The sequence below is a fragment of the Opisthocomus hoazin genome, chromosome Z, assembly GCF_030867145.1.
Source record: "Opisthocomus hoazin isolate bOpiHoa1 chromosome Z, bOpiHoa1.hap1, whole genome shotgun sequence".
Taxonomy (NCBI): domain Eukaryota; kingdom Metazoa; phylum Chordata; class Aves; order Opisthocomiformes; family Opisthocomidae; genus Opisthocomus; species Opisthocomus hoazin.
In genome coordinates, this window is record NC_134454.1 from 70907880 (window position 1) to 70930524 (window position 22645).

A 22645-nucleotide genomic window follows, 5' to 3' on the forward strand; every position below is an offset into this window, starting at 1 on the left:
CTGTACTCTGATGACAGTGCTGCGATAGCCTCGTATGGTTGTGAAAAAAAGGGAGCAGTAGCTTCCACCACTACAGTGTGACCATTTTTGAGAGTTACTCTGCCTTAGTCTGTTAAGGCAATGAGGTGTGATTTGCATAACGAGGAGGTCATTGAGAAATAAGCGTGTTTGCAGATACATGTGGTCTGATTAACTGTTGCTCTCAGTTGTACGTTCCCGACCACATCTGCTGTACACACGACACAAGGTCACGCTTCCCTCTCTGCCTGTCACGCAAAAAAGGGAGAAGAAGAGAGAGGAAGAGGAGGGAGACCTTTTGAATTAGATACAGTGTGGGAGAATTTTTATGGACCTGAGGGACTGCTTCGCTTTTCAAAGCAGTATGGACACGGGGAGGCATTGGAAAGTAAAAAGGGAAAAGGGGCAGAGCCAGAAGATCTCATTTCATTGTAACAACTCTGTTTCAAAGTAGATGTGGTTTGAGCAAGAGCACAGGCAGAATCCTGACGTTACTAATCACTTCCAAAACATCTCCATTCTTCAGTCTGCTTGCCATATTTTTTCTTCTGAATATTGTAGCAGAAACATGTTATTTTGTGTTATTCCTGTGTAAGCATTATGCTTTATTGAGGATGGAGTGATGATTCAGACTTCAAGGATATATACTGCTAGTATCTGAAATTATGTATTGATACCTATAAAAGCTAGTTGCTCAAGAAAAAACGAAAATGTAAAACAGAGGCAGAAATGAAGGTAGAGGGAACTGGATTATGGGAACTGAATTTATTGCTCCTCTGAAAGTGTCATTAAACATGAGATTTAGTTTGCTGAGTATGTACCATGAAACAGTGCATCAAAAAGAAGCCAAATAAAACTTCTTTTTCTTTTAGAAAATTACAGATTTAGTGTTGTCACAGCTACATCAAAAATTGTTTTGGTTTGACTAAATGCTGGAAAGTTCTTTATGTTCTTCATAATATTTAATGTACTGGTTAGTGTGGTGCTATGTATTAAAAGGTTGTTGTTACCCCTCAGTCTCCATCCATCTTAATAATACATTGTTTCAGTTCAGATAGTTATTTGTTGTGTGATGTTCTTCCTAATTTGTTTAATTCAGTATTTATTTTTTAATTTAATTTAATGAAGATCATCTTTCATATCGATAAAGTGTGGTTCAAGCTTCGGATAATGATTTTAGTTTGTGTGTTCACTAGAAACTTTGCTGTGTTAAGGCTTCTCCCTGCCAAACCACCCTGCCTTCTGTGGGCAACATGAGCAATGGTGACTTCAGCTGGAGTTTGAATTCAGTTCTAGACATGTAATATAGGAACAGGGCTTCTTATACATGCTCTGTTCCCTACTTTGGGTTGTTTTTGCAGAAGCTAGTTTTTAGTGATTACATGTGCTGAAGAGAACTTCAGTTTTTGCATTTGTAAAATAAAGGTACATCCTACTGATGGGCTTTTTGATTAAAAAAAGCTGTGGAAGAGTTGTAACTAGAAGGTAACTAGCAAAAGAGTAAACCTGCTGATCTTATGAAACGTCACTAAACTGCTAAGTAGAATACCTAGATGAGAGGGTGAGTTGTGCATAAGAAACTTACCCTTTGGGAAAAATTGCTGTTGCAAATCTGTGTTACTTATAACTGACATTTTTTAGGTTCCAGGAAATCTATTTCACAACATGATCTGAAAGCTGTAACCAATGATGTGACCAATGCAGGAAACAGAACTATAACTTTTACGATTGTAACTTCCCCAAAACTTGGAAGGCTGGTCAGAATAAATTCTGATAATACCACTCAGGAAATCCTCAGTTTTACGCAGTCTATGGTAAGCATTTACTGTATAATAACTAGTTCAGGGGTAGGTTGTTACTTCAAAGGGCATCTCAGTTGCTTGTTCTTTGTCTGTTCCCTTTATATCTGTTAAGTAACCAGGCATATGTGACCCATCAGTGCAAATCACTCAGATTCGCTGTATCATTAAATATCTGGCATCTAGTAATGAACGCAAGAGGAGCCTTTGTTCCCCTCTGCTTGGATGCTAGCAGGGTCTTGGCAATTTCCACTGTTTTGCTTGTAACAGTATTTTTCAAGAAGAGCTGTTCTGCTGCCATTAACCAGCAGTCCGAGGTTGGAAGCCTTTAGTTCTTGGCAGAAGGAGTAGCCTTTTGCTCTATGAAAAGTCCCAGTATCAGATTCATTTCAGCTGTACACAGTCCACATGGGTGTGATATTGATTGGCTATGATATTAAGTGTTTAAAGAATCTTAACTGTGATACAGAGTCTCATACTTGAATGACTAAAACGTGGCAGCTCATGTAACTTGATGGAAAACATTCTTTTGCAACTGAAAATAAATGTCTTATGTCTGTGTGCAGAATCAGAATGTAACTGTGTGCTCTGCATGCAGTAAATTATTTTGAGAAAATCTAAGCAGGGGAGAAAAAGGAGCTCCAGCTTTGCTGGAGGAAAGATTAAGAGATAATTTGGTCTGAATCTACGTTTACAGATTTTTAAAGTGGCTATTTGATTTAGTATATGAAGGAATAAGAAAATCTATTGGCTGGAAATTGAAACTTGACCAATAAAACCTGGAAAAAAAGTTGACATTTTTATTAGTTACCATCAAACTTTGAAACAACCTGACCAAGAACTGTGGTGAACTTTATAAATCAAGATGAACACAGAATGTTTCTCTTAAAACTATGTTCTAATAACGTTTTGTTATTGGTCTTGTTGCAATAGTTGCTGAGTTTTGTCTTACATTATGAGGGAGAGGAACTGTATAATGACACTGTTCCCTTCTGTTCCTAAAATGTGTGATTTTTGTGAGCATTAGATGAAACATTTAAGCACATCAGACAGAAAATCTTTCAGCTAAGATTTTGAAGTTTTACACTTTTTGCCTATGGCTATGGTCTTGACATATGTTTATCAGACAGCGCCATGTCAGAACATGACACATTCTCTATAGCTTTAGTTCTTACTAATGTATAGATAACTTTACCTTGAACTTCACAAATTGTGTAAGGATTTGAGCTGTACTATTGCATATGCTTTTCTTCTTTGTCAGAGGTATTTGTATTGGCCATTTTCAATTCAAACAAGTAGAGTCAAGTGACTTACTGAAGATAGAATTAACCTAACCAGCTTGCTATTTATTCTGGTAGAAAATGAGATATGAGGAAGAGAAAGTAGATCCTAAATAAACATTCACTGTGTAGAGTGCTGTAGCCACATGAAGTTAAATATCAGTGAGAAAGTGACATTGATATTAGAAACATTGTATATTCTCCAAGTAGTGGAGAATAAGACATTCAATTTCTGTTTTGTAGTAAGCAGCTTGTAAATCTGATTTGAATTGAAAATATTTTTGTTATTTTAATTCTTTGGGTTTTCACTGACTTCATTCTGTATTGTGGAACTTGAAATTTCGCTTCTGAAAAGTACTATGCAGCCAGCTAATAAAAGTAGTTAGCACTTTTGCTATGGTGGTGAACTCTTCCCTGTGCCCTGTGGTTCATTGCTTCATTGCCAAAGAGAAAAAAGAAAAAGAAGAATTGAAATCACTATTGCATTCCAAGAATTTTTTTCACAGACAGTTGTTGTTCAGCCAGTATAAGAAAATTTAACTGTGTGTTAAACACACTTGAACAACACAGTTGTTTTTGACTTGATGTTTAGGGTTTTTTTCTCTGCCGGTAGTTTTCTATGGTATCTTAGAAGTGTTTTCATTATGCAGCAAGCCACAGTTTCTTCATTATATTTAAAGTCATTACAGAGGTAAACACAGAAATCTTCACCAATTCCATTCTCTTAGCCCAGATATCTTGCAGTTGAAAAAAAATAATCCTGTTAAGATGGATAGAAAACACTGCTGAATTTAAAGGATGCATATTGTGCTGGTTCTTGTTAGAAAAATTTGCTTTCTCTAACTTGAATTCCTAGAGGCTTGCTTTAGAAAGTTATCCTGAATGAGCATATCCTTCTATTGCCAGTTTTGTTTGTTTTGTCCTATGATAGCCATTAAGAATTAAATCAGTATAGAGAAAGCATAAACCTGGAGATGTGCCTATAGGATTTTATCACATCAGTCGGAATTTTTTAGACAGTAAGATGGAATGGTTTGAGGCTACTGAGAAAACCAACCCTGAAAGCCCTGTTTCCCTAGTGATCTCAGTGGGGGCTGTTGCAGTAATTACAGGATCAGTTCTCTCTGTAACCATAGCTCAGATTTTATGCTGCTAAATTGTTTCATCCGTGAAATGGCAGGGGTTTTTTTGTTTTCTTTTTTCGCACCTTTCAACCATATGTGATAGGAATGTGTGCTAATGAGTTCATTCAGGGTATCTGCAAGCTGTGTGGAATGTGTTACAAGTGGTAAACTTAGAACCAGCACCATCTCAGACGGGAATCCCTCTGGCAATTATAAACTAACAGATGCAAGCCAGGTCAGTAGTTGCCTGGAAAGTTGCCAAAGATTGAAGAGGTATAGCTGTCTTCTCAAGCAGATCAGATGCTGAATCTACTGGATGGGATTTAGTAAGTGTTCTAGTCTTGCAGTTATGAGGTATCCTATGGCAGTTCCAATCTGTCGTGGTATTGGTCTTAAAGTTCGTCTGTAGTTCCAGCTGATGAGTATACTAATCTGAAAGTTTGGCATTTTGCTTTGGGGCCTAAAGAGATAAATGGTTGTATCTTGTAGAAGTATGTGTTTCTCTGAAGATTTATTACAGTATTTTGCAGTACTTTGAAGTTTAAATCCTCATGGTGGGATGGCTAGGATTCTCTGGAGTATGATTATGTGCAAGGTCAGTGAAGGCAGGTATAGGATGAGACAGATTCCTTCCTGTTTCTTAGGAATCCTCTTCTTGTTGTGATGTAGAAATTTTCCATTAAGTAATCCCATCAGGTCTTTGGTTATAAACAAGAGTATATTTCAATGGTCGCTGCACCTCATTCTGGTTTCCGTAGTCTCTTATCAAGTATCTTTTGCTATTCACCATGAAATACCTGTATCAAAGTAATTTTCAAGCCTTCAGTATTTCATATGCTTTTTCCAGATCATGAGTCCACTGGTATCCCTATAAACAAAAACCCTAGACATATGATACTCCGATTCACTAAAGATACAGTCTAGCTGAGCTCCTGTTCACCATTACCATTGCTAGTTTGAGATAAGTTTCTCATTGTTCTACATCTCTGTTCTTCACATAAGGCCTTTACTGCATATTCATGCCCAGTAACATTTCACCTACCTTCAACTAAGCTTGTCTGGCAACACAAAGTCTGTCTTGAGAGAAAGAGAAATGCAAGACAATCTCAATGTAAGTTACGTATACACTGTGCGTGGACATAAGTACAGAGGCCTCTGTTGAACAGTGTTCTTAAGATTTGTTTCTCTCCTTACACTTCTGTGTTTAGAATAATTCTCCTCTTATTCCTATGGCTTTTCTTTACCTGAAACAGGTGGATGAAGGTGTGATCATGTATGAGCACTTACATGCCGAGTCAGCTGGCTGGAGTGCAGAAGATTTCTTTACATTTACTGTCTCCTCTCCACCATCAGCTCTGGACCTCCAGATGTTCCGTATTGTCATTTCTTACGAAATTACCAGGCACGATCAGAACAGTCATCTTCTGGCAAATACAGGTAAAGATGCTGTACTGTTTAGACTCCAGATTGGTTTGGATCTGTCAGGGTTCCAATGAACAAATGTGAAAAAACAAAGGCTGCTTTCTTTTCAGTAGCAAATGGCCAGAATACTTTTGTCACAGAAAGTAGTGTAGATAGTAGCTTGGAAAACTGCATCACTGCATCTTTGAAAATGAGATTAACTACCTGTGTTTGATCCTTCCTGCTGCTGTAGCGAGTATTCTCCATTTTCCTGTAATAGTAGGTGGAAATATTGTCAGAAGCTTTGAGATATTGATACTTCTTTAATGTCATTGTATGCATCAATAGAAGGTCTTGTCACTCATGTGTAACAGTATTTTAAAAATAGTGGTAATATATTTTTAGCCATGACATATGAAATCAAGGATTTCTCATTAAGGAGAAACTTTTCTGAGCATCATCAATGTTTGATATCTAATTTTGTAAACATTGCAACTATAAAATAGTCAATTTTTAACATTCTGTTTTCCTTTCTGCTAGGTGCCATAGTCCAGGAAGGAGGTAGAGTATTAATCAACAAAACAAATTTAGATGCTTCAAATCTGTTGATTAAGCTACCTGAGGTACAGCGCTCCATGTATGAAGTCTGGTATCAGGTTGTGTCTTTACCCCAACACGGCATGATTGTTGTTGGAGAAAGAAACATCACCAAAGAAAAACCTAACTTCTCCCAATACGTACTGAACAAATTTGGAATTGTGTACGTACATGATAATTCTGAATCTCTTAACGACAATTTCACTTTTGCTGTTTGGTTAAACCTAAAGAGCAAGTCAGCAACAAAGCCCCATGGCGAAGTTTTAGAAGAGATGTTTAATATCAGTGTTGTTCCAGTTAATGACCAAGCTCCGGAACTGAAGACTAAAAGGCTGCACTTGAAAGTCCTGCAGGGAGATGTGTCAGTGCTGGGGTCAGAGAATCTGAAAGTTGAAGACCTAGATAATGCCCCAGCCGAGCTCAAATACAGCATTGTTAGCAATCCCAATAATGGTTATTTCGCAATGAAAAGCAATCTCAGTGTCTCTATAAAGGATTTCACACAAGCTGATGTCGACAGTGAAAAAGTTTGGTTTGTACAGGATGGAAGTCCATCTTCTGGGGTGTTTTATTTCTGTGTGACTGATGGTAAACATCGCCCTTTATACAAACTGTTCAGTCTTGAAGTCATACCAATCGCTCTTGTCCTGGTCAACCTTACCAATGTTGCACTTCCACAGGGCCAGACATCTGTCACCATTACTAGTGTGCAGCTTTCAGCTGTCACAAATGGAAAAAGCACTAATATCATGTATGAATTAACTCAGCCGCCCAAATATGGGTACCTGATGATTGGGAATGAGCAGGTTACTAAATTTGAGCAGACAGATTTGTGCTCAGGAACGCTGTCTTACCACCTGACAAATCTCACTGCGTCCAAAGAAGTACTGGAGTTTATGCTTTTCACTGCAGAAGGCAATCTAACAGGACAAGTGCTGAACATCACAGCGAAGCCTTTAGTACAGGTTGTACCTGACATGCAGATTTCAAATCATGCAGCTTATAAATTCAGAAGCAGTGACCTGGATGCTTCTGAGCTAGCTAATTTGACAAATAGTAATCCTAGATTTGAAGTGATAGTGCCCCCGTCTCATGGAAGGATTGTAAAGAAAAGGTTTGTGAATGATGCAGTGTTCGACGATATTCAGACATTCACCCAGGCTGACATCGATAGTGGTGTCGTGCTTCTAGACATAGATACGAATATGACGGGCATCGATGTGTTAAATGACTCATTCACATTTATACTCAGGGCAGATGCTGTGCAGCCTGCTGTCGGCTATTTTCCGTATTCCATCGTGCCATACAGTCCTTCACTTGTGCAGGGTTTTACAACCGAAGTGCCTTCCATTACCAGCGTGACCACTTTAAAGATTCACACTACCTCAAAGGATGAGGCACCAGCCTCCTCTCAGAATGAAGAGCCTACAGAAGCATCACAGGAGACTGGACCAACGATGTGGCCAGGGCAGAATCGCTGGGGAAATCTGCATGAGGAAGATCCATTGATAGATCTGGGAACGGGAGCAAGTGGATCTGCAGGGACTAAGAGCACAACCCAGGTTAGTGCCAGGAGTCCCAGAGGGCAGGCAGGTGAAAGCAGCAGCCCTTGGTACATCATTATACCCCTGGTCCTGGTGTCTGTGCTGCTCATTGTGGCTGTTATTTCTGTGTGCATTTTGCTAATGTGTCAGAAGAAAGAGAAGACAAAACCGCTTGTCCAAAGTCAAACTGATGCAGTCCTCAGTAGTCCAGATCGACGTCTGGAACGGAGCTTGACTGTACCCAGTGTTACAGTGACTCCACTCCTGACGGGGGTTGAGAGAAGTACAGCCTCAACATCCGTGGCAGCAAGGCATGAACAGATGCTTCCTGCAGTGGTTTCTCCGACTGTAGAACGGTCTCTGCAAAACAGCTGGTTAAACCTTGATCCTGAAATAATCCAGTATTGTAGAAAAACAAACCCAACTTTGAAGCGCAGTCAGTACTGGGTGTAGTTATGGCCAGTTTTGTCGTGCTAGTTGATGTAGTATGGAAAAGAGAATATGCATTGTTGACATATAATTTGTTCTTTATTACACTTATTTATTATAGGTCAAGTGATGCACTGTTTATTAGATGAAATCCAAATACCTGTGAAATAATAATAATAATGAGAAATATCTTACTGGTTACGGTGCCATAAAATAAGATTTCCAGTTGATACTTCAGCAAAATTCCCACTTGATTCAGTGCAAGATTTGGCCCTGCAGATTTTGAGTGCACCTGTGTATGCAATATTTTTAATTTCCCATGACAAGGGTTAAATAGAATGTTCTGTCATGGATTATATATTTTTAATATAATTACTTTTCTTGAAGAACTAAGTTTGCTGTAAAGGTCTTGTGTTCTTTCCTGAGCCACCACTTCGTTTGAAGAACTTTCAACTGTTTCTATACGTAATTGCCAAGGTACTAATCTCAATAATGTCGTGTTGACCTGGAGGCTGTTCAGAGGCCAGTACTAAAGAAACAAAGCTGTGATTATTCTGACAGGTGTTCATCCAGGTTGCTGAACTGGAAATCTAGGATTCAGCTCAGCAATAGTAGTACAGCAGTGACAGTATAAAGCGATTCTGGTAAAATACTGCGAGATGTTGTTTGTTCTTTTGTTTTTCTTTTTCCTCATTTGATACGGAACTCTAGTCTTTAATGTCCGCAGAGTGGTAAAATGCATCCATGACCTCTGATTGACATGGCAAAAACTGTGTATTTGCCAGTCAGCTTGTCTGCTGAATTATCTTTAGGCTTAGGTTATATTTGGAAGTGCATATCAAAATTTCCTGCTCCTGACAAAGGGCTAAATTCTGCCTTCAGTGAAGCAAACACAACTCTCTCTGGAGTCTGGGCATTCAAACAGATGACAGTAGAATCAAGTCCTCTGCTGCATCCTGTTGTGTGTTGTGGAGCTACTGACAGAAACAATCCTGCAAGGAAGTACGTATCCCTTCTGGATTTTCACAGTTTACCCTTCATCTGCCAGAACACTGAACACATGTACCTTACATACTATGACAAGTAGTACCTACTCTAATTTTGCTCTGGTAAAATGTGCAATAATTTCCCTGTAAAGGGAATATTTTTATATTTTTGGAAATCCAAGCTCAATAGTGATATGCGGTCTCCGGTTGAGGTCCAGTCTTCCACTGAGGACAACAGCAAAATTCTTGTTGACTTCAGAGAATGAACTGACTTCAAGGGAATGGTGCTGTGATCATAACCAGTGTCTTACTAACCACTGAACCTCTCAGCTATTTTTGTACTTCTGTATTGCTGTAGCTTCCTGGTAGCTTCTCAGCAGAAACACTGTGCTCAGTGTCAGGATGCAGTCTCAGCACTGCACTCCGTTAACGCTGGAACACCGTTTTTGTTTGAGCCTGGGTACTGCAGTTTTCACTTTCATAGAACGGATGTGTGGGCCTCAGCATCCTCGGTGCTACTCATTTCAATTATGGGAAATTTTCACCTGGGGGGGGGGGTCAGACTAAGTCTCTGCTTACTGCTGTGTTCTGGGAACTGAACACAGGAGCAGTGGGGGCAATCTTTCTCTTCTTTGCCACCTCTGCCGCGGTCAGCTGTGACTGTGGTGCATTTTGAAGCAATGTATTTGTCAGAGCCCACTTCAAGGACAGTAGCCCATGTCACTGGAAAATATGCAAGCCACATCTTCAGCTAGTCAAGTTAGTGGAGGACTAGAGACTAAAGAGACGAGCCATTTAGGTACTGAAATTAAAGTGTATTTGAACCCTGATAGACATTTTTTATTTCTCTATCATTACCATTTTTCCCTGCTGCCAGCGTGAGCAACATTGAATGCCAGTGGTGCGGTTGGAGTAAAAGGTTGGGGTCCTCAGGAGTCTCAGGTGGACGGATGCAGACCTGCATTGCAGACCTTTTCTGCTTTTCCAAAGAAAATCTTTGGGACTGTTTTTAGAAACTCTGAGCCAGAGAGGTGGTGTTGCCAGTCACCACAGGGATACCCCAGCATCATTTGTGGAAGAGCAGCTGCACATCTTGTGCCATTTGCCGAGACCTCTTCTATGAACACCAAGCAGACAGTAGCTTCCTCCAGATCCCAGCTGTAAGCTACAGCCTGCCTCCGATGCCGTGTAGCTGGCAGCAGGAGCCTGATCCCTATACACCTTCTCCAAGGCCTTGCTCCAAGGACGAGTAAGGAATTATAATCCAGCACTTTGCTGACACTTAAAGAAGCCTGTCTTGCATTTCCCTGCACTCAAACCTTCCTATGAACAGCAAAAGAGGCAGCATGCCCTAGTACCTGTGGGGAGACCAAGCGATAAGCCTCGAATTTGGTACCAAAATACTGCAGTGCTGAAAGCTGATGGAATCTGGTGACAAAATCCACACTGTGGACCTGTGACAGGCTGAGCAGAAATATGGAAGTGAAACGTGTGCTTAATGAGATTTTGCTAAACATGTTACAAGGACAGGTGTGCCCCAAGTTGCGGTGCTCAGTGTGCAGTGGAGGTGGAGCACAGGGCTGGTGTAGTGCTGGCAACGGTAAAAAAAGACCACGACTTAATAGCGACTGAGTCAAAAAAAACAGCAATGCAATTATAACTCCACAATTGAATGGGCGTTCTTGAGTTTCAGCATTTGCATGCTCTGAGCAAGAAATTGTACATGAAAAGTATAGAAAAGGTGGTAGAATTTGCGCTGGCTTTTTTGGCCTCAGTGTAATCAGCTGAACTCTTGATATCTGCTGCCAAAATGCTCTTGTCTGACAACAGATGTTCATTTCAACTAGATAATGTACATGGAATTGTATTTTGAGCATTAGGCTCAGTTTTTAAAGCATCAGGGGTATTTCTTTTGTTTTGGTGGGTTTTGGTTTCTTTTTTTTTTAAAATGAGAACTGCCTAAGTGCCTAGTTCATCAGTGAAGTGTGCCAGCATTCAGTTTTCTCCCTCAGTTAGTGCTGCTGTGAGACAACTGTGCCAAAATGCCTGCCATATTACGAAATACTTTGATGAGAACTTTGTATGGATATAAGTATATTGTATCCACGATTACTGGGTTTCATACAACAGGCAGAGGTAATATTGTAACTGATAACTACATACGGATTTTGCTGTAGTATCCTACCCTGACTCCCTAGTAAAAAAAAATAAATCTGTGTGCATTAATGTGAGCTTTCCCTGTGGACAACACAGAATAGTCTCTGGCAGAGGACAGTTCATCGTGTTCTTACATAAATATTTAATATAGGCGAGAGGAGTCGTCTCTGGATGAGCTGAGGTCACTGGCTTAGCTGGAAGTCCAGCTTTGAGATGTAAAAACACTCTGGGATGAACCTCATCCTGGGTTTCCTAAATAACAATCTAGAAAATCTCCAAGAAAAGCATTTTGTACTTACGGATTCTTTTTGTGATTCCAGGAATGTACGTATTTTATGGTCAGGATCTGATTTGAATCTTTTGGTTGTTTCACTTAACCTTGAAGTTGTGTGTTTTATTTAGTGACGATGGCGTTTATGAAGGATTCCTCTTCTCACCAGATGGAGTTCTAAACTGCAGCATGAAAGTGCCTTGAAAACATGTACAAAATCAATAAAGTGTTTTGTTTGTAATCCACACACTTATGTTTTTGTGCTTTCTTTGAAAACCTGTAAAGTCCTGCAGTTGGTGCAGAAACACAACAGGATCCCACTGTCATTAATGGCATTCTTCCAGGTTTTCTGGTGTTTGTTTTTTAAATTGCACATGGACTGAGATCGCTGTTGTGGTGTGCCCAGTGTTGTGCCTCTGACATAATGGTTCAGCATTTGCGTGAATGTAACATCAGAACACGTGCATTGGTTTGAACCTACTCAAACAGGACTGTGCTGGGTTTATTGCAGTATGTTTTTCCGTTATTTAACTGCATGTGCTTAGAAGATTTTAAAATTTCAAATTCTTGAATGTTAATACAATAGTGCTGTTTTGTCATTAAAAGAACTTTGATTTTTTTAATCTCTAAAATTCATCAGATCATCTTTTATTCTCAATCAAAAATACACACTCCAGCTTCACGCCAAATGGATTGTTCGACCTGATTTTGATTTTTTGTTAGAACTTGGTTGGTTTGTACTTGTTCTTGTAACTTGAATGAGGAACTTTTTTCCTGAGATGTCAGAAATGCTGGTGGCCTGGGGGGAGCAGCTTCCGCCACGCCGTGACTCGGCATCCTGAGCACAGAAATCTCTGTCAGCAGTAGCGGCGCTCAGTCTTGGGGTCGTGTCCCTGTCCCCCAGCAACTCGGGAGGCGTTGGTTTGGGAAGAAAAGAAAAGAGGACAGAAATGGTCGCAAACCTTTTTCTGATTTTCCTCTTGTTAAGATATTAGTAAGGGCCAGCTACAGCCTTTGCTGCAGTAGCCTGTTACTATCTGCAAGGCCAAATGCAGCAGTGAATCTACTCACGTGTCCTGAGCCACAGGCCTCCGTCCTGCTTGTACCATTTTTTTCAAGTCAGTCCTTCTGATGTTGAAGTACATTCAGTGAATATTTTTAAATGGGCTGAAAATAATTGTCCTGGCGTATTCAGTGGAAACTCTGTTAATTTATCTTCACTGGTTTCAAGCTAAATAATTCCTGCCAGAGCTTGCATATCCCAAATGCAGTCCCAGAACAAAATGTTCTTTCCTTGCAACTGGTGAAATCCATAGTTTCACATCTGTAGGGAGACTATGGTGAAATGCTTGCTTTACATGATCGTTTCCTCATTTCCAGTCTTGCTGCTTGATTACTTTTGGGGTAATGCTTTATTTTATACGTGCTGGTAACCACTACTTAGACATGAAGTTGTTCACAAACTAAGGTTTTAGCTGCAAAACCTTTGCATGCCATCACAGTGAGAGGGGCATCAGGTCTGATAAAGCTGTTAGAAAAAAATGGGGACTGAGCAGGCTGAGCATTGATATGGGATGGGACTGAGCGTCAGAACTTCCTGCAAGAATGCAGGCAATAGATCAGAACAAATACTTGCAATTCATAGTGTGTGACTGATCACAGGGATTTGCTCCAGCTGATGCACTGTACAACTTCACCTTGCATAGCAACTTTTATGTGTGGTACATGAAAGCACGTTGATGAGGAAATTCTCAAGAGAATAAAAAACCACTGGAGGAATCACAAGTTTGTACTTCATATACAAATACATATTCAAGTACATGTAAATGAAATTGAGTCCGTAAAGGAGAGGCACATTTGAAATCGGTTTGAGATATGTGAAGGCACCAGGGAAGCTGCTTTGCTAGCGGGGGCTGCTGAGGCAGAGATTGGTTAGAGAGGCAGGGGAAGGTAGGACGATGGGACAGACAAGTGCTTTGGGGTTAGATGGAGTTTCTAAACTCAAGGGAAGGTCATTTGAAAGCAGACCCACGGGCTTGTTTGAAAGGCAGAGGTGATGTGCTGGGCTGTGACTCTGGGAAGTGGGCTATGATCCATGATGCTGGTGGGGAGCTCACCTCGCTGCCAGAGAGAGGGAAGGGGAAGAATCAAGATGGTGAGTTTGGTTCCCGTTGTAGGGGAGAGTTGTGCTTGGGGTGGGTGGCAAGACTGAGAAGCTCTGTTTGCTTTTTCTTCTGCTTCCCTCTGCAGCTGGCAGGAGATCTAGTAGAAGTAAATCTCCTGTGGCATGAACATGTTGAATGTTGGCTGACAAAGGTGGCTGGCTGCCTGTCAAGAAGTCCAGTTCTGGGGATTCATCGGGTCAGATCACTAAAATCCTTCCTTATATAACCATCGCCCAGTCTGGCTGAGCCGAGTTGCCTAGGGTGGAACTCTGATGTGAAAGTCTGTTGGCATGAATATTGCCTTAAAAATAGAGCTGAAATGTTCTTAGTGTCTTGGTCAAAGTGCAGAAGGGAACAGGGTGAACTTGTCTGAGGTTTTGACTGATTGTAATCGCAATTAATGTTTAATGGTAAATCTATCCCTCTACAAACACTGAAAGGTATTTCGAAGTAAAGCAACAGAGGTCTTGATTTTGAGCACTAACTAATGCAAATAAAGATGGACCTGAGCTTAGTCCTTGAAAGAAATGAAAGTGGCTTGAGGACTGAACTCATTTACACGTGGCTGCACAAAATACTGTGTGAAGAGCAGCTCTAGGACTAAGATTAGACCAGGTGTAGAAGTAAACAGAAGCAGGATGAATCAGCTAGAAGAATAAACAACTGCCTACTTCATAGCATCTCTTAGTCAATCTGTATTGTCCATCCCAGGTCTTACATGCTGCTAGGAATGCTGCAGTGTAACGATCAGTGAGAGAGGTTGCCTGTTTTCCTTCCCTAAATCACCTTGCTGCTGGTTGTAGGACTTAGCTTCATTTAGCCTTCCTTGTTGTGGCAATTTCTGGGATTCTGAGATGTCTCTTTGGCAGTCCTTGTTTCTGAGTATGGTATCTGCCCTCAGAAGCCCAGTACTTCTGTGTGTGCCACTCAAGAATGAACAGGGTGGTAATGGTTGGTCACCGCTGACCTGTGTTGTGGCCCATTCTAGTCTGAACCCACAAGTTACACCTAAAGACACATGATACCTATTTCCATTTCTCTGAGTCCCCAGAAAGCCTGAGTTTCTAAAACATTGGGTTCGTGATGCCCCTCGGTGATGCCACAGCTGGGGAAGCGGCTGCTTGTTCCCCCAACACCCAGCTCAGCAGCAGCACGTGCTGTGCCTGGCAGCCTGCTCCGTGTCACACCAGGCTGCGTCACACGCGGAGGGCGAGAGCCTTCACTCTGCTCGGCCTCTCAGCCCTCAGGGATAGGTCCTCTCCTGCATCTTGGTGAGTGCACCTGCAGAAGGAGGAGTTGTGCTCAGGGGCTGTCCGGTGGTGGAGCTCTGCACTGGTTTCACTGGTTCCCCACTTCACCCTGCTGGGAAATTCTCAGGCTGGCAGCTGTGAGCAGAGAGCAGTACTTTGCTGAGAAACCTAGACATACCCATGTTCTGCTTTACAGTTTGAACTTCCTTTTTTTTTCTTTTTTAAGAAACACAAATCCAGAACAAGGATATATAAGTACATACATAAATCAGAGCCTCTGCCAGAAGTATTTGTAATAATTTAGTTGTAAATAGTGCATCACCTCCCAGGTGTTAGAGTTAGAATCTATGTAGGATGGATGTACATACCTGAAACCAGGTTTGCCCATTACCTCAGTGACAGTTTATGTCGTCAGCTGTGGATGTTGTCATTTTCTTCAGACAAATCTCACTGCCTGAGAGATTTACTTGTCTCTGTTATGGACCTGGTACATGGTTTAATGCTCACTGGTCACAAGTCACCAATACATGTTTCTTTACTTTATGGGAAAGTTTGACAAGAAGCTGTTCCAGTACATAGATTTTGGAACAGAAAGTTTCTGGTACTGCAGATGGTTGAAAGGCTTTGCAACTCCAAAGCTCTTGGAGCAGATAAGTGTATTTCAAGGAATAGCATGGCTGCTGTTGGCAACTTCTCCAGCTTTTATTGCTTTGGGAATACACAAACCAACCCTGCTACATATGGATAACTCTGTATATTAGTTTAAAATAAACAGCAAAATATATTTTGCCCTACCTTCTTCACACCCTTTTCTGATGATGTGACAGACAGACCTTTTTCTTTCTTAGCTATTGATATAAACAAAAGGCAGCAAAAATGACGAGGCCAGTTGTTTGTGTGGCCAGTGCACAGTCCACTGAGACTACAACTGCCTTTCTCTAGCAAGTGAAGAGCAGCTGTAGGTGGAAATGTGTTTTGGATGATGTATGGGGAAATCATCCAACTGGTTACATGGATAGCACGTGCTTAAGAAATACCAAAGGTGATCTGGCAAGCGTCTCAAGAAGGTATTTTATTTTCTTGTTTACAGTTTCCGCAGAGGAGTGGAAGTGGTTATTTTCCTATTAGGAAATATTTATATTTACAAGGTACTCCACTGAGCTCAACTTTTTGTCTGATGCTAAAATGGACAACACAAGTGACTAATAGCTTCCACACCAGCATGTGGTTCGGAGAGAAGGGGATGCCTAACTCCAAGTCTCTGCAGTCTGCCTTTGAAGATTCCCCAGGCACAGGAAACGGCACAGCCTCTCTTGCTTTTGGGACAGACACACAGGACTACTACATCCTTCGAAAATAACACAAGTGCTGGAAACGCAGACAGTTACACAGCGATCTGTAGCCTGGCTGGTTGCAAGTGACCGCTCTGCGCCAAACCTAGCTCAGAGGGACCGCTCTGTGCTCCTTCAAACCTAGCTCAGAGGGATCTCTACCGGGGGGTGTAATGGAAGCAAACACTATTGGCACCAGGATGTTACTCAGCATTTGAAATACAGTGTGTTCGCCATAGCCACTGATAAAAAAGAAGAACATCTAGTGAGCAGTTTTACTCTGAGGTAAATCACAGCAAGGACCAGGGTGTCACCGCACCTGCTTAGCTGATAACATACATCAGCATTTGTGAAACCTTCAACACTTCCAGTAGCGGGAGTCCTGCCAGTGCCTGGTTTGACTGGGAGATATCTAAATCAAACGCGATTCTTTGGGCTTGCCTTGTGTTTACACTTTCCTCAGTGATGGAGTAGGGAGCCCAGGGCTGGCAGTTCAGGGTAGCGAATGATCTGGCTCTAGCCTACACCTTGGCTGGGCACATAAACTAAATTATACGTTTCCTTGCCACTCTGTTTGCAAACCCCACATTCTCTGGGAAAGAGTTAGTGGTGGCATGTAGAGATGGTGATTGCCACATTCATATAATATTGGGGAAATCCAGGTTTAAACCTTCTTCCTCTCTGGCTGAGAAAGATGTCCTGCTCCACTCCCAGGAGAGATCCCAAAGCTCTGAGCCTTAGGTGCTCATTGCAAAAATACCAAATGAGCAAGGAGACAGAGACTAAACCGTCATTTAGTGTGCTTTCCAGAGAACTGGAGGCAACACTACAGCAAGTTGGGCAAGTGCGCTGCCCTTTCCGCTACTGTGTGTAAAGACCAAGGCAAAAGTATGTTGCTCTACTGGGGAGCTTTCCAGGCTTTCTGGGGAGAAGAGTGGGCTGGCTCAGCTGTTACCCGAGTCACTGACCGAGGCGTGCTGGGAGACTATGCTGAGTGGAGACTGGCCCTGTCCTGCAGCCTGTGGCTGGGAACCAACCTCACTGTTCTGATCCAGACATGGCTCCTTCCTTTAGGCTGGCTCAGCCAGCTCCAGGCACATTTCACTAGCTACTGTGAAAACCTTTTTCAGATATCTAATGCTCCTGCATACTGTGTGGATGAGGTTGGGTGTCTAACTCACTAACTTGCAATTTTTATATTTGTTTTTTTTTTAATACAAAGCCACTGACTCCCAGCATGATGTTGTCGAACCCTCTAGCACAAAGGCATGGCATAAATTTTCTTCTTCAGGTAACTGTCTTTAGACGTTAACGACAAGGGGTTTTTTTGGTATTGTTTTACAACTTTTTATTTTTTGGTTTTCAGTTCTCAGATAGATGGTCCCACAGAAATCACATCATGTCTTTCTCTGCAGTCTCTGGCAAAGCAAATTTTCTGACATTTTGCTGTCACACAGCAGTTACCCAACAGACACATTTTCCCATTGCTCTTGCAACAATACTACTTTGTTTTCAAGTTTTGACGAGTTATATTCATCTGTGTCTGCTCTGTCTTGACAAGTTGTTTCCCTGCTGCTGCTCCAGCTTCTACTGTTATTCTAACATCTGATAAAAGAGCCCAGCTGGCAGCAGATGTGAATCTACCACAGCAGAGTCTTTTCCTCATATGTGTACAACACAAAATCACACTCTTTCTTATAACCCATGCTGTTTTGGAACTGTGTTACAAGAAGGTATTTTAGCTTAATTTTAAAAAGGCAGGAGACAGCCTCCACAGAATCCTGCCTGAACTTGCCGCAGAAATAACTTTTATTAAATGCTGCTTTTAAGACGGTAGAAATAACAATATAAGTGTGCGGGGTTCAACTTCAAAATTGCTTGTTATTTGCCATCAGGTTTCTCAGGTCAGGGCATTAATCAAAACATGGTTCTGTATTCATCTGAAAGTGATACAAACAGCTGCACATGTCTTAGCTGCAAATAGGTTAGGGATAATCCTGCTAAGCACAAAGAACGGCCCCTCATCAGTGTAAGGGAGAACAATATTTAATAGGAAGCTGGTATAAAATTTAATCAGCTCAAATATTTCATGCAGTCTGCACAGTCACTACTGCTGAACAGGAACTACAAATACAGATAAAAATAGAAAACCAGTTCAGCCTGATCTGCAGTCCAATGCTTTAGATCAAAGAGGATAATCCTTGGTTCTAGTGGTTTAAGAAAGAAGTATTGGTACTGCATGGACGGAAGCAAAAAGGAGCAGATTTTTCAGTGCTGTTGTCCACGTTTGGAAAAGTAGTTGAAGTAGGAAAGGAAGATAAACCAGAGCGACTTGGTGAGGGGGAATGTTTGAGGAAATCAAACCTGTTCCTTTTGTGAGAAGACTAATAATCTGCAATTAATTTGGTTTACAAAAAAATGACCAATATCTGGCTTGATGATGGCCAAGAGAAGGTTAACAGGTAACCGTTAACACAGGTAACAAAAAAAGGCAGAGTGAACTTTGATGTTGACTGTGAAGAAATTTAGAAATAACAGCAAGCACATCTGAGTGCACCGCTGAACTACTGCAAAAACATACTTAGGAATATCATTGGGCATTTGTTTATTTGGAAGTTTTCACATTAAGCCTGAAAGTCTTTCTTAAACATGTATTGTAACTCAAAGACATTAATAGGCTTAAATAGACTTGAAGTCTGAAAATTTCTGAACTCAAGAGTTAAGTCAGCGCTGGTCAAACAGAAGGGCCCCGGTGAAAGAATGCAGAGAAAAAGGAACACCAGCAGCAAAGCAAAGCGATCCTACCCACCTCGTCTACTTGGGGAAGGGGAAGTGAACGGGCTGGCCTATCTTGATGCCGGAGCGCATCCTCCTGGGCACAGCACAGGGAGTCTCTCCTTCCTGGCCTCTGCTTTCTCCCATCCCAACTGTCTGTTCTCTGTCTCCAGGGGTGGTGGGTACTGCCTGTCTGCATACGTGGACTTACGATGTGGTAGATGATCATTAGGCTCTTGCCTGTCTCATGCCTTGCTCTGGTAGGCAGGCTGATGCCTGAAGTTCTCCTAAATGAACAAAACAGCTAAAGTATGCTCTTCACCTCTTTGAACTAGGCTATTGTATAAGTGTTCTGGTAGGCATTTTGGAGTCTAACCACAGACACCTTAGATTTTAAATGTTGGCCCCAGTGCACTGAACCTGTGTCATTGCAGATGTTTTTCTCAAAGTCTAGTGAGGCTTTGGTTTGGGATGGGAGTTAAAGAGGTGGAAGGAAAGAGCAAGAGCAGGAAGGATTTCCTTGTACTTCCTTAGGCTTTTGTTAACTAATACTTGTATTGAAAGAGTCAAGTAGCCATCTGGCTGCAGCTGGTTGTCTGTGCAAAGCCCAGCAAGAGCAGCCCTTGCAGTGCCGTGCTCCAGAAGCACAGCAGTTCTCCTACCGCCCAGTGTGGATGTGCTTTAGCTCCTTCCCATTTCTAAACAGAAGAAAATAATATTCCTTTACAAAAGGAAATAACACTGGCGTTTGTTCCTGAATGAACTTCTAATCTTACCTTGAAGGGTAAGGCTAGGGAATGCCTACAATGCTGGAAGAAATTGTTATAGCTGTTTTGTCCTGCTTTTTCACCGTATGTATGCAGCTCACGTCCTTGGAAAATGAAGAAAGGCACACTTTTTTCTTACTTCAGGTTCAAATTCCTAAAAGGCTTATAATAAGCAGCCATCTGGCTGCTGTTTAATGTCCTTGATGACACGAGGATGGCAGTCTGAATTGTGTATCCAGGGAACAGGTGTCCATATCATTGGAAATTACCAGAGTAATTGGTGAAGAGGCCAGAATCTCTGGGGGATATACAGTCTGAGTAACCTTTCCATAATGAATGGACTTAATTTAATTTTTAGACCATTACATCATGGAGGGTTTCTGGTTTTTGTTTTGTTTTCAGACAAAAGTCTTGTGAGACTCCCTAATGTGAAGATTTCAGTGTTGCTGTATTTTAATATGAAGCCCCACATGATGGGTGCCCCACATGATGGGCGCTGTATGCCTGTCCTGAGATTCTAAGTCTGGACATAAATGCATTTGTCAAGTTAAATGAGAAGAAACACAAACAAAACCAAGCTGATTTCTTTTTAAAAAGCTCATTTATCCTTCAACACTGCTATTTTGAATTGTGATAGTTAAACTGTTAGGGTGAAAACAATGCAATTTATTGTGATAGGTGAAATAACTGGGGAAGGACATCGTTACGTTGCAGTCTAACAAGTAAAAAAGTGAACCTTTCCAAGGATAAAAATATGCAGTATCTTAATAAGCATACATCATGAAAATAAATAAAACCAGGTTTTAGAAAATTCTTTTAACTTTTTAATGACAAATTTAACAACAAAAAATTATTTTGAGCAAGAACAGATTTGTAGTGGGTTTTCTACCTTTTCTCTGAGTGGAATTGAAATTAGACCCAGTAATTCGTAGTTTTATGCTTTTTAGAGTCATTAGAGGATAATACCATCCCAACAGAAGCCTGTTTGCCGTTCAATTAGAAAGGTAAGCAACTCCAGGTGGGATGTTTTTGAACAGCCAGAAATACTCGGATTACATTGGTAATGGCAAGAACTGTATATTCTGATTGACATATTCAAAGCAGAGTATTTATATATTTGGGGCGGTAGAACAGATTTTAAAACCTTGATTTTAGTAATAACTTGAAAATATTTTGAATGTGACCTTTAGCTTTCACATCTTAAAGGCAGACTAGCTTTCCCCTCTCAACTTTACAGTGAATAATGAATGACACATATTGCGGTTAGCTCTGCCTGAGATCTCTCCATCGTGGAATCTACCCCTTTCATTACCCAGAAATTACTGATGGACACCTGGTTTCACAAGAAAGTACAAGCTTCTGTATCATTCATGCTTACTTCAGTTGAATGTGATGTACTAATGACTTTTTAAACACAAGGGACATTTTGTATTCTAATACTAATTCAGACAGCAGAGGATTCAAGGATTCAAGCTTAATGGCATACAGGAACGTTAAGGGAAGCAACTCAAGTTATGTCCATATACTTTCCCATATCAGTTCAATATAGCCCCAAATATTTTCACAATTTAACATCATTTGCAAAATGGGTAGATCTGTGGTTCCTCTGTGATCACTTGCTCTGAAAGAAGGAAATAAGGTAATAAGAGGTAGATAAATATGGAGATCAAAATATTAGAAATCCTGGCTTCTAATCCCAGCTGGCACAACTTAGTCCATGTCATTAGGTGAAGGGCTTTGGTCAGGTGACCATATGCTCACATTTTCAGGGCCTAAAAATGAAGGTATCAAAAAACAATGTCTACATAAACAGCTACTTCTTGTCTTCCATTTGCCCGAAGTTTTTTGACTCTGAGCAATAATCTTAATCTTCACTGAACTGACACAAAGATTTATATATTCATGATTTTAAAAGGATTTTGGAGTTCTTTACTTTGAATAAAGCAATGATTTTCAGCTGTGTTCTGGTCTTGGGAAAGTCGGAGATCATGGAAAGTGAATTGCTGCTAACAGGGGAACATCTGAGTGAGAATGAAAACCGGTCTGAAAGCCAAGGTCCCTGCAACGGACTTAGCAGCAGTCTGGGGTGCAAACGCAGGTGTACATGCTCAGCTGTGCTGCCTCCACCACTCGCATTCTCACTGACTGTCATGCGAACCGCCCTGGCGTGCAGCAGGCAGATGGTCCCGTGGCCTGCAGTGGCACCCACCACCTCCTTTCCCACTGCAGGCGGAAGAACCCACCTGTACCACCACAACTGTGTGAGGTCCAACACCTCCTCATACTTTTTCCATCCCTCTCCTTGCCTTGTTCATGCTGCTCAAATTATACCTCTAACTCCGCCTTTCTTCTCCCTGGTTCATGCCAGAGGAATCACCTATGATTGTAACTCCCTTTAACTGAATTTGACTGGTTCCATCTTCCATATATCCAGCTACCGCTGCTTCCAGTAATGACTTTTTCAAAGGGTGGTGCAGTCTTGATGTAGTGTCATAGACAGTTCATTGTCCAGACTTTTCAGTGTAAAGAGAGAATCATTGAATACAGTATTAATGTCTCTTCAGGGACATTAGAAGCATAATAATGATGGCAACTGGATGAGGAAGATACCCACACGTGACTGAATCTGTCCTTCTGCCAGTCCTCTGCAATGCAATAAACCCATTCTCTATGCACAGGATACAACCATGCTAGAGGCTTAACATGTTTATTTTCAACATGTTTGTGGAAAACGCTGTTTCATTTTGTGCA

At 41.2% G+C, this 22645-nt stretch overlaps 1 protein-coding gene across 1 annotated transcript in view; it reads left to right on the forward strand.

Moving 5' to 3' along the window:
• Window positions 1-11827, forward strand: part of LOC104337785 (chondroitin sulfate proteoglycan 4-like) — a 46633-nt gene extending 34806 nt beyond the window's left edge. Inside the window, exons 8-10 of the mRNA XM_075411148.1 lie at window positions 1660-1832; window positions 5475-5658; window positions 6163-11827. Coding sequence (XP_075267263.1) covers window positions 1660-1832; window positions 5475-5658; window positions 6163-8216 — 2411 coding nt within the window. The 3' untranslated portion in view covers window positions 8217-11827. The remainder of the gene's footprint in view (window positions 1-1659; window positions 1833-5474; window positions 5659-6162) is intronic.
• The last annotated feature ends 10818 nt before the right edge of the window (window positions 11828-22645 follow it).